The sequence below is a fragment of the Cupressus sempervirens genome, chromosome 1 (assembly GCF_028749045.1).
Source record: "Cupressus sempervirens isolate cs-2001-9-10 chromosome 1, ASM2874904v1, whole genome shotgun sequence".
NCBI lineage: Eukaryota > Viridiplantae > Streptophyta > Pinopsida > Cupressales > Cupressaceae > Cupressus > Cupressus sempervirens.
In genome coordinates this window covers 91,781,245-91,791,065 of record NC_143118.1, presented here as the reverse complement: position 1 = coordinate 91,791,065, position 9,821 = coordinate 91,781,245, and the positions used below count along the sequence as shown (strand labels likewise).

At 37.9% G+C, this 9,821-nt stretch overlaps 1 protein-coding gene across 1 annotated transcript; it reads left to right on the top strand.

Annotated features, from left to right (window-relative positions):
- The first annotated feature begins 2,539 nt into the window (after window positions 1-2,539).
- Window positions 2,540-6,665, top strand: LOC149576376 (protein RGF1 INDUCIBLE TRANSCRIPTION FACTOR 1-like). Its single transcript, XM_089817069.1, has 5 exons — window positions 2,540-2,741; window positions 3,667-3,855; window positions 3,975-4,049; window positions 4,548-4,688; window positions 5,915-6,665. The coding sequence occupies exons 1-5, from the start codon at window positions 2,739-2,741 to the stop codon at window positions 6,242-6,244; spliced, it is 738 nt and encodes a 245-aa protein (XP_089673195.1). The 5' UTR covers window positions 2,540-2,738; the 3' UTR covers window positions 6,245-6,665.
- Window positions 6,666-9,821: the final 3,156 nt, after the last annotated feature.

The window sequence follows — 9,821 nt, the reverse complement described above, 5'->3', positions numbered from 1 at the left end:
TTATAGAAGGGTGAAGGAAAAAGATAAATAGGGGTGAGAGTCTCATTGTTTAGCATCAGATGATTGTGAATTGCATTTGATAAGAGTTTGGATGTGTGAGTCACATATCTTTCTTGGCATTAGAGGACGTTCATCCTCTCTTGTAACATTGTAGACGTCATTCCCTTGGGGTTTGGCCTTTGGAATACATTGCTATGTATTTGATTTTATCAGTGTGAGAACTAATATTATTTCAGTAGCGGTTTAGTCTTCAATTTGCATAAATTCCTTCTTGTTCATGTTGTGTGGATTGAAACCTATGCAAAGACATTTAAATCACTTTTAGCAATTGGTTTAGTTCTTGGGCATTTCCAGGGTGCCCATTACATCAAATCGCAAGAGCGCCCAACAATAGCAGTTTGAATGGGATGTTGTACAAGTTGCTTCCAAGAAGCATTACAATCCAAAGCTCTAATAATCAATTTGGTAATTAGGCAGATACCTTGGGTATATGGATCAATAATACCAAGTCCTCCTTTATTCTTTGGTTGGATGCAATGTAACCATGATTTAGCTAGCATACCTTTTCTATTTCCCCATTTAGCCTAAAGAGTTTCGTATAAGTTGGGTCAGTTGTTTATAACATGCTTTGGAATGTATCACAATTGTTCTCTATACAATTAAAAAATATTTTCATATTTATTTATCAATCAAGATAAATTTACATATTGTGGCTAGGTCCTCAACATTATTTTAAAAAAAACATTTATAACTTGATTCAAAATGAAAAGCTTTTTCCTTTCCTATTTTACATTGAGAGGATAAATATCCTTGTATTGTTCCAATAATTGCTTCAAATTGGAACCTCACACCACAAGTTATATGAATAAATGATAATTTAGATGATAGTAAAAGATTTTGTCAAAATTATTAATAAACTATACTCAAGGGAAAGTGGACCTCTTGTAAGTTGATGGAAAGTAGACCTTATGACATAGTACCTACCATAAATAAACTCTAATCAATAAAACAAAATTTGCAAGTAAACTATAAAATCCACACTATATTATATCATAGTCTTTTTACACATAACTACATATTTTTCCTCCATTAAACATCAATATAATCCCTTCGATTGAATCCCCACCATGCAATTATGTGAGTTCATTCAGTCAATCGGCATCACCATTAAACATAATAACAAATTTTAAATAATTTTTTCCTTCTTATTGCATGCATCCAATGAACCTATCTAGCTATGATAACTACTATTTGCGCGGCCTTGTCTACCTAACCATCGATTTGATTTGATTTTCCCAGTAACGAAGATAAGCCTTGCGAGTCCCACCAATGAAAACCAAACGCTTTCCATTCTATTTTCGCGTGAAGAATAAATCGGTATTCCACAAAAAACCGCTGGTCACAACTTAGAACCTAGCGCAAATGGTGGGGAACAAAGTCTTCACATGATCTCCAAGCCAAGTGAAGTACAGCTCTCTAAATCAAATCAACCTAGATTTTATTAAAAGAAAATATCGAAAACCCTAAAAGTCGAGAAAACGAAACCCTAACAAAAGAGGGCGTCGGACATTCGAACGCCCCAAAGAGCATAGTGGTACACAGTCCCGAGGCAACAACCAGAACACACACACACACATTTATATAGTCCCGATGTGAAAAACAGCATACTAATAAAAACCCTAATTTTGGCGTTCACATGCACATCAATCAGATACTCCGTCCGACAAAATGACAAGAACTAGACACAAGTAACGCTAGAGCCTAGCGGGCTAAGGGGCTAGCGGGTGGTCCTATCGAGGGCTTGGAGAAAGGGCGGGTTTTCCACTTTTCAGTACGTACGAACGAGGCGTGGAGGCTTGGACTGGCGTGCCCACACTGTGACCTGCCGCTGCCAGTTTTACTGCAAGTTGCAAAGCGAATTGGAAAAGCGTAATTTGAAAAGCAGCTGTCCTTTTAAACGTTCAAATTAGGGTTTGCGTGGATTACGGGTAAACGTCGGTTTGAATGTGTTGCGGCTGCAGGGAATCTGGTCGAAGAATTGACTGGCCCAGCCGGTTCCTCCATTTCCCGACCACGCTATCCGTTGAAATGACAGCACGTCGCCTGGAGTGACGTGGCATCCACCTTGGCAAGTGGGCCGGGTGTGGTGGGCCCCGCCCTGCCCCTTCTGGACGCCATCCATCAGCCGCCCTTTTCTCATTTTTGGATTATAAATAATGGGGGAAAAATAATAAAAATGGGAGGAAAAAACCAAAAAGTAAAACCGTGAATTGGGCGCGCAAATTAGGTCTTAGCTGGCAGTGTTGGTACAAGCAACAGAGGGCATTCGATTGCCTTTGGCGTGATCGGACGGCTGTCGTCGTACGAGAGGGTGACAGATCGACGGCCGGCGTTGCGCCGTGCTGAGGGGAAGCGCGCTTTGAGTTGCGCGGCGTTCGGTGTGGCCGTCCGATGGGAGAGATGGACGGCTGAGATGTGTTGGGGTCAGAGCAGGAGTAATGAGGATTGATAATAATAACAATCTGCGCGTTAGCTGTTTGCTTGCAGTTGGGCTCCATGTTTATGAATAGTAGGAGTAGGAGATAGATTTTTTTGTTCGCCGCCTCTTTTAGAGAAGGTCTGTGTGATCTCTTCTGTTGGTTCCTTGACAGAGGGTTTTTGGTTTTCTTTGACCTCGCTGTGGGATGCTTTTTTAGTCTTCTTCGTCGACACGGCGTTTGAAGTCGAGTTAACTCAACATGGTGAGTGGTCGTGGAGCTCCTGTAATCTTGCAAGTCTTGGAATTGGAACGCTTTGTGTTGCTTTTGGCAATTTCTTTTCCTAGACCCAATTTCGCACTGTAATCTTGTTTTAAGTTCGTTTAACTCTGTGTGTTTTTTGAAGGGGAATTTTTCCGTAAAGCCCGTTTTGGAGTTGTTACGGTTTTTGTATGTCAATGCCGAATTCAGTGGCCCAGTGTTAGTTCGCCGATTTTGTGAGATTTTGACACATAATTGTGATGTGATATTGTGTAATTCTTAGAGTTTGTGTCTGTAACAGGGAAGTTTTAAACGCATAGGTTGTGTTTGAGAGGCTTTTTAAGGAATTTGTGTTCTCAGAGCTTTTTTCTCGGCTTCGCCGGGTTATTCGTGAATTTGAAAGCTAATTTATGCCATTTGAAGGCTTAATTTGCTCATTGTCATTTTTAGGGGGTGTTTATGTGCTCTCATACACAATTGCAAGGTTTGAGGCACAATGCGGCCATCTGATGTGATATTGTGTAATTCTTCAAGTCTCTGACTGTAATTTGGAAGTTTTGAAACGCGTAGGTTGCGTTTGGGTGGCTTTATGAGAAGTTTGCATTATTGGAGCTTTTTTGTCCCACTTTCCGGCGTATGGCCTGGTTATTTGTGAATTTGAAAGCTTGTTTATGCAATTTGAAGGCTCAATTCGCTCAGTGTCATTTGTAGGGGTAGTTTCTGTGTTTGCATCGACAATTACAAGGTCTGAGACACAATGCGGTCATTTATTGTAGAATTTAGCTGTAATTAAACTATTTGTTGGTGCTTGTGACATTCCAACTCTTCCTCTGTTGATTGATTACATTTTCAGTCGAATTTTTTGAAGATGAGAGGCACGTGATGCTTAAAATTGAATATTTTCCTTTTGAATTTGGTGGCTTTGCAGGTTGGATATGCTTTAACTGTTCCACGAAAGCCAGCATGGCTCGAGGCCTTGCTGACCGACCAATTTTTCGTCCCGTGTTCGATTCACTTGGAGCACAAGAAAAACGAGGTTAACATCTTCTGCGTGGACTGCAGTTCCAGCATCTGCCAGCATTGCCTCATCTCACACCGGTCCCATCGTCTTCTGCAGGTAAAATTTCTCTTAACTCATAAGATATTGCTTGTATGACCATAAGGTTTGGTGAATTTCGCCGTTAGTATGGGAGGATTTTCAAGGCCGATAATAAGGTTTCGGTGTTCGAGTTACAGGTGCGAAGATATGTGTATCATGACGTTATTCGGCTACACGACATGCAGAAGCTGCTTGACTGCTCTCTAGTACAGGTGAAGGATTTTTCAAATAAAGCATCAAAGCGTAAAATTCGTGCAAGTTAATTTAGCCTTTGTGTAGCACATTTATTTTGTCTGGCCTTCGAATCACTGTTAAATTTGTTCATGTTAGTTTTTAAATCACCGTTAAAATTAATTTAGTTCAGCATTTGAATCACCTTGAAGTTTATGTACTTTGGCCGTTGAATCATTGGTAAGTCATTTAGTCCAGTCTTCGTTTCCTTATTAATTCTGGAATTGGAAACCTGATAGATTCAAACAAATGTTTTCCCACTGTCAAATTTATTTAGATTAGCCTTCTAATCACTTTCAAATTTGTAAATGTAAGCTGATTGAATCGATAGAATGTATTAGATTTGCAGTTGTAAGCCTGATAGGATCGCAAAATGTTCTCCGTGATTGTTACATTTATTTAGTTCAGCAGCCTTTAGGTCGCCGTTAAATTTGTAATTGCAAGTCTGACAGAATCGAAAAATGTTTTCTTACTGACAGACCTATATCACGAATAGCGCAAGGGTTGTGTTCTTGAACCAGAGACCGCAGTCCCGATTATCAAAGGGGCAGGGGAATTCCTGCGTAACATGTGACAGGGTTCTGCAGGAGCCCTACCGTTACTGTTCCGTCAGATGCAAGGTTAGTTTTGAAAATTCAATTCCTTAATTACAATTTAGGTGTTTCTGTTATCGACTTTTAATTCTTAATTAACTCGCAGTTGATGTTGATTTATATTTCTCTACCGTTGCGCCGAGAAATGCGGTGTTCGCCCTTCTATTTCAATTTTGAAAATGGACGAATCTTGTAATTTTTTATACTTTAAAGGTTGTCTTTAGCCCTCTTTTGCCGTAAAACTTTTTTGACAAATGGACCAAGACGCATGTCTACACTGCAACCGGATTTTTTTTAAGCTACGCCCCAAATCTAAAAAGCACGGATATTTTATGACATTTTTAGTTCCATTTCCTTAGGACATGTGTCGTTGAAAACACAACGCTCAAGCACCGCCTTGAGCACCTGAATGTGTTGGCTATTTTTTACTTGTTTTTTTTTCCTGGTCGTTGAAAATTTACGTTCTGACAGGCTACCGAGATCATATTAGCCTTATAATATATCATTTTTTCGGCGCAGGAATTTTGCGGCCATTAAATATAAAAGGGCTTTTGGAATATCTTATCTGTTGTTCAAAATTTTCCGACCGTTTCTGATCGCTCTTTTTGTTGTTTATTTGAGATGTTGAAAATTGGGTTTTTTTTTTTCTTTTCGATTTCACTCTTTTTGATGTCGTTGAAATAGAGGTTATCAATAATGTAAATTTTAAATTATACAGGTAGTATCCTGGATTGTATAGGTAGTATCCTGGATTGTATAAGAACCTTTACTAATCTTTCCTTTCATATTACTGAAACTGACTATAATAGAAAGCTTGGATCAGGATTTAAATATATTCAGTGTTATAAAATTAGATGCCTCATAACTTAGAAAATTAAATTAGGCTCCGAGATCGCTAGCAAAATTGCACCCATGTGTAACGAAGATTTTACTTATATTTTCTTGAATTTGATTTTATAAGATTGTATTGTCTAATAATTCACACTGAATTTTACGATTGTAATTTGTTAAGGATGTCAGACTGAAGTCTTATTTTAGAGCATTATCCGAAAAAAAACAATTTCAATTTCGAATTTGTCTCATCACTGATCTCTTCTTTTTTCCTGATTTAAAGGTTTAAGTTTACAGTTTAACAGAAGATTGTAATTCCTTCTCATTTTTGAATTTTTATTTTTAAAAGATTGAAAGAAAACAAAAAAATGGAGTTATACGGCGTGACTGAAAATGTTGTCGTGGTTGATTGATTTTTCCAGGTAGATGCAGTGAAGAACATATCGAGTGTGTTGCAGGCATGCAATACTCTTGAATTGGCAGAGTATTTAGAGGCATCTCCATCTGCAGAAAACACAAGTCCAAAGCCATGTGGGAAGCTGGACATTGAAGAAGACATGTACCGCCTGGAAATGGAGGAGTCGCTGTCATCAACATCATGTGGGAGTGAAAGGGAGGACTGCTGGGTAGCAAGCAACATGCCAACCCTCTCACTGCCCAAGAAAATGCGGAGCAGCAACAGCAACAGGTCACCGAAGTCTGTACTTCCACGCAGGAGAAAAGGATTTCCTCACAGATCTCCACTCTACTAAACGTCTTGTTCGGTCGCTGTTCTTAACTTTATTTACGGTGGGAAGGGTATTTAAAATCCCGCCTTGGCGCGGCATAAATGTAAGTCCCGTTAACCCCACAATTTTGACTACAGTAAGTGGGAGAGGAGTTAAAAAGTGGAGAGAGATAGGGATGACAGAGTAGGGTCATTAATGGAAGTCCCGTACTGCAACATCTTTATTTATTCAATATCCGGGTAATATGATCAACTGTGTCTCATCTCGTGGTTTCTTTCACTGCAATCTCAGCATTTATGGCAATCAAGGTGTAAAGACCAGTCGATCACGTGCAGTTGGTCTCAGAATTTTCTCGTGACCCGTGTTTATTGTTTAAGCTTTCCAATGTATGGAGGCACGCATGCCCTATCTTCCACGCTATTTATAAGATTTAAATTCAACTACAGTTGACTGTTCCATTGAATCAAAATCCATGCATGAATATGTGTGTGTGTTCAGAGTAAGAATCTTCCACCCTCATTATTCTAATCTGCCATCGCCGCATGCCACCACCTGATATTTTGGTTTTTTTTTGGCTTTTGTCGAAACCCTAATTTGAAATCATAATTCTGAATCCTTTCTCAGATCACAAGAATCTTCCACCCTCATTATTCTAATATGCCATCGACGCATGCCACCAGATTGGTGCTTTTGGCGCCTGCTGGATGATGGCTAATGAGGGGCGTAATTGTGGAACTCGAAACCCTAATTTTCAAAACCCCAAACTTTGGAAAGTCGGTAAAATGAAATATATACCTAGAAAATGCAATAATTTGTATCCGTTGGAGCGTGATCTGACTGCCATTAAAGGCTGTATATTAAAGCTGACTGAGTTAAATTTATTGCTGTATGAAATGTACGAGATTATTCAGAGCAATTTGGTTGGAGGGTCAGCGTAGCATCGATCAATGGGGTCAATTAGCGCTGTTCCCACTCGAAACACAAAGGACGGGTAAAAACGAATAAGCTGTGGGCAACAACAGTAAATTGAAGACCATATACTGATGGCACGGCCCCAATGGCAGCTGTTGGGCACTTTTTCAGTTGCACGGCTTTTTTTTGTCACTGGCCCGTTTATTTTTTAATTTAATATTTGAGACTGTATTATGGACTGGGACCCCGCACCAGAAAATCGCACTATAAACAGTAGCAAATCTTTAACTGTAGAAAAAGGTTTTGGATATTTGACTTTCAGCAGCAGCCTGTACGCTCCGCTAATTAGGCAGGCTTGCGACGACACCAACTTCAATTTTAAAAAAAAAACCTATAAAATTGACTTTTTATCCTTATTCACAGTGTTCTGGAATGGAACACTTATAGACCATTACCAGATGACCCGGCGGATAGAAGAGGTATTGATTCGTACACTACAACTAGGGATAATGTGAAGAATGTCTAATATGTAATGTCTGAGTGGGTTGTGTGGTGGAGAGTAGAGAGGTTCGAAAGTGAAATCTTATATAAATGGGTAGATAGTTTAGTTGTACAGTTGGGGGCTTTATTTATTTTATATTTTTAAAAAGAAACACTCTAGGGAAGAGGACTACTTGAACACCTTAACTTTGCTTTTATCAAAATCTTACATGAAAATTTTAAATCACTCCTACTTTTCTACAGTTGCTTATTTGGCAAGTTGTCTACTTATAATTAAGGTTTTAAATCCACATCATCAATTATGATGCCATATAAGCATGTTTTTTTGCTGACTCCAAAATAGCCCAAATAGAAAGTGAGACCATTGGTTGTGCAAAAAGGCTACCCATACTTGCATAGCTGATGTGGCATCACATCATTGATTACTTTTTAGAACAAAGGGTACATTTTCATTCAATTTTGGGTAATCATCATTGTACTAACAATTTTAAAGTCACTAGTATTAGTGCAATGTTGTCAAAAAGTGTAGGTATCAAGTAAACAATCTCTATCACAACCATTGGAACCCATTTAAGTACGTAGGGGCCCTCTCCTCTATAAACAACAAAGTAATACACATATGAAGGCAACTATTTTATAATGACACTTATATTAATTAAACTTGGGTTTTAGTTGATTTTTTTGGTTGTCATGAGTGCCTTTTGTAAGGAGTACAAAGTAGTCCCCTAATGCCCTTATCATATGTAAAAACTATTAGTTGGTTAGACCTTTTTTCAAATTTTTGTAGTTTGGGAAGTTTCCTTGAACTATAGTTTCAAGGCTATACATCATCTAGGGGAAGAGACCTAGTAGTTGTAAGGGGTTCTAATGATGGATATAATATTGTTATAGATACCCCCTATTGGTAAAAAATCTTAATAAATGATTAACACATGTATTAATAGATATCCTTTTCTTGTAAAAAGTCTTAATAAATGATTAACACATGTATTGGTAGTTGATAACACGTACTAATAGTTGATCACACATATATTAGTAGTTGATCATTTTTTAGCTTTCTTGGTTGCTGATTGGTCCATTTGTGCTGAAAGTACTATTTTTTGGGTGTGGCTATTGGGGGTGAACATAATGAATATTTGGCAAATGTTTTGAATGGCACCTTTCGACCATTTCACTCCACAACCTCTAAAGAGAGCTTTGTAAATGTGAAAATGCCTAAACCTTAACAATAAGCTCTTTATTAAAAAAATTAGCAAATTTTGGCATATGGATTAGGAGTTCGAGGTGCACAAAGTAAACATTAAGCTCTTCATTCTAGAAATTGGCAGATCTTGGTCTCTTCCCCTAGTATGATGTCACATTGATGTGTTTTTTTTCAAGATCTCAAAGACACTGAAAGAGAAGTGAGATTGCATCAAGTAGTGTCATGTTCAATGGGGAAAATTGATTTGTTGCTTTTAGATTCAAGGAGTACATTCGATTCAATTATGCTTTGCCATCACGAACATTAAGTGAAGAACAATAGTGGCTTCTACATTAAAATTTCGGGAATGAAGTTCTTAAAAGGTGCATTAGATTTTAGTGATATTTTGTTTGGTTGTCTTTTCAATCAACTTAATTGTGCATAACTATTGTTTGTAGTAAATACTAGGTGTGTGTAGCTATTGCTTGGCTACCTTTTTATGCAACTTAAGTGTGTAGCTATTGTCTTTTTATGCACAACAGATCGAATACTTATATGCGTAAATATTTCTAATAATTGTACACTATTGGCCCACTAAATAATTTTTTGGTGGGCTTTCATTATTTAATTAGCAAATGATAATGGAAAGATGGATTGGATATTCATGTGGACTTCTTTCCCTAAAAAAATTGAAGTTACAATTCTAGGTGTAAAAATCGTAAAAATATTTTAACATTAAGTCACGATGTGATATTGTTATAAAGATTTAAGTGTGGTGTTTGAGTTAAACTCATTGATCCATGTTTCATGATTGGAAGTTCATAAGAACCCATCTCTTATGAGGAGTTCACAAGAACCCATCCCTCATGAGAATGATAGGAACACTCAACACTCTTTGATATAAGTGATACTCATAGAGGTGAGACACCAATATTTCTAGGTCACTTGCCCTAGTACTACTTCAACTACTTCAATTCAAGTGTGCTTGATTGTAGTTTCCTTCAT